The sequence below is a fragment of the Oncorhynchus masou genome, chromosome 7 (genome assembly GCF_036934945.1).
Source record: "Oncorhynchus masou masou isolate Uvic2021 chromosome 7, UVic_Omas_1.1, whole genome shotgun sequence".
Taxonomy (NCBI): Eukaryota; Metazoa; Chordata; class Actinopteri; order Salmoniformes; family Salmonidae; genus Oncorhynchus; species Oncorhynchus masou.
In genome coordinates, this window is record NC_088218.1 from 10,360,399 (window position 1) to 10,362,898 (window position 2,500).

The window sequence follows — 2,500 nt, forward strand, 5'->3', positions numbered from 1 at the left end:
CAACCCTAACCCTTGTGTCAACCCTAACCCCCTTGTGCCCACACCCATGTTCAACCCTAACCCTTGTGTCCACACCCACATTCAACCCTAACCCTTGTGTCCACACCCACGTTCAACCCTAACCCTTGTGTCCACACCCACGTTCAACCCTAACCCTTGTGTCCACACCCACGTTCAACCCTAACCCTTGTGTCCACACCCACGTTCAACCCTAACCCTTGTGTCCACACCCATGTTCAACCCTAACCCTTGTGTCCACACCCACGTTCAACCCTAACCCTTGTGTCCACACCCACATTCAACCCTAACCACAAACCTAATACCCACACCTCTTGTAGCCTCACCCCAGGATTTAATAACCAGTTATAATAGCAGGATTTAATAGCCAACAGTAATAACAGGCTATAATAACCAGCTGTAATAGCAGGCTATAATAACCAGCTGTAATAGCAGGATTTAATAACCAGCTGTAATAGCAGGATTTAATAACCAGCTGTAATAGCAGGATTTAATAACCAGCTGTAATAGCAGAATTTAATAACCAGCTGTAATAACAGACTTTAATAACCAGCTGTAATAGCAGGATTTAATAACCAGCTGTAATAACAGACTTTAATAACCAGCTGTAATAGCAGTGGCTGGAGATCCAGCACCATTCAATCGGACAGAGACATCATTGGAATTCAGAGGTTCAGCACTACATGGCAGCGGACAGCGACCATGTGTATATACTCAGGCATACTGTATGTTTGTTTCCCCAGGTATGTGGTGTGTTGGAGAGCCTGGAACAGGAGTATCGTAGGGACGAAGACTGGTGTGGTGGCGGAGAGAGGCAGGGGAGCAGGGGCCAGCCGGAGCACCTCATTCCCCTCATCAACAAACACATGGAACAAAAAGAAGCCTTCCTCAAGGTACAGAGAGAGAGAGAGAGAGAGAGGAAGAGAGAGAGAGAGAGAGAGAGAGGAAGAGAGAGAGAGAGAGAGAGAGAGAGAGAGAGAGAGAGAGAGAGAGAGAGAGAGAGAGGATAGAAAGCGAGAGGAAAGAAAGACAGAGAGAGGACAGAATGACAGAGAGAGGACAGAATGACAGAGAGAGGACAGAAAGACGAAGCGAGGACAGAAAGGCAGAGATATGACAGAAAGACGGATAGAGGACAGAAAGACGGATAGATGACAGAAAGGCAGAGATATGACAGAAAGACGGATAGAGGACAGAAAGACGGATGGAGGACAGAAAGACGGATAGAGGACATAAAGATGGATAGAGGACAGAAAGACGGATAGAGGACAGAAAGACAGATAGAGGACAGAAAGACAGATAGAGGACAGAAAGACAGATAGAGGACAGAAAGACGGATAGAGGACAGAAAGACAGATAGAGGACAGAAAGACGGATAGAGGACAGAAAGATGGATAGAGGACAGAAAGACGGATAGAGGACAGAAAGACAGATAGAGGACAGAAAGACGGATAGAGGACAGAAAGACGGATAGAGGACAGAAAGACGGATGGAGGACAGAAAGACGGATGGAGGACAGAAAGACGGATGGAGGACAGAAAGACGGATGGATGATGGTAAAGACAGTTTTTAGCTCCAGTCTCTGTTGGTATGTTTTACCCCTTGTTTCCTGCAGGCATGCACCCTGGCCAGACGCAACGCAGAGGTCTTCCTCAAGTACATCCACCGCAACAGCGTTACCATGGCAACCATCTCCGGGCACAGTGCAGGCGCAGAGGTCACTGGTCACTCCCGTGTGCCTGAACAGCAGGTCAAAGGTGAGCCAACACACAGTTACATTACACACACACACACACACACACACACACACACACACACACACACACACACACACACACAACACACACACACACACACACACACACACACACACACACACACACACACACACACACACACACACACACACACACACACACACACACACACACACACACACACACACACACACACACACACACACACACACACACACACACACAGAGAGAGAGAGAGAGACAGAAGAGCATTCGTATGCATGATGATGAAATTTCTGCCACTGTGTTTATACCTGGCAGTGTAAATGTGTGTTCCTCTTATAGGTATCCTCAGTGAGCTCATGCAGAGGGAGAACAGGGTTCTACATTTCTGGACTCTGAAGAAGCGTTGTCTGGACCAGTGTAAATGTGTGTGTGTGTTCCTCTTGTAGGTATCCTCAGTGAGCTCCTGCAGAGGGAGAACAGGGTTCTACATTTCTGGACTCTGAAGAAGCGTTGTCTGGACCAGTGTAAATGTGTGTGTGTGTTCCAGTAGGTATCCTCAGTGAGCTCCTGCATGAGGGAGAACAGGTGTTTGCATTTCTGGAGTCTGAAAAGGTGAGTTTGCCACACCTCTTTAGATGACCAGTGTCAACAGTACCTGCTGTTCCAGAGCCACACCCAACAGGTGAGTTTGCCACGCCTCCTTTAGATGAGTCCACACCCAACAGGTGAGTTTGCCACAC

General features: G+C 47.9%; 1 protein-coding gene across 1 annotated transcript in view; it reads left to right on the forward strand.

Moving 5' to 3' along the window:
* The window catches only part of LOC135542964 (kalirin-like), a 66,889-nt gene that overhangs the window by 32,073 nt on the left and 32,316 nt on the right, over positions 1-2,500 (forward strand). The window contains 4 exon segments of the mRNA XM_064970089.1: positions 762-911; positions 1,634-1,775; positions 2,100-2,177; positions 2,396-2,442. Of these exon segments, the coding sequence (XP_064826161.1) occupies positions 762-911; positions 1,634-1,775; positions 2,100-2,177; positions 2,396-2,442 (417 nt within the window).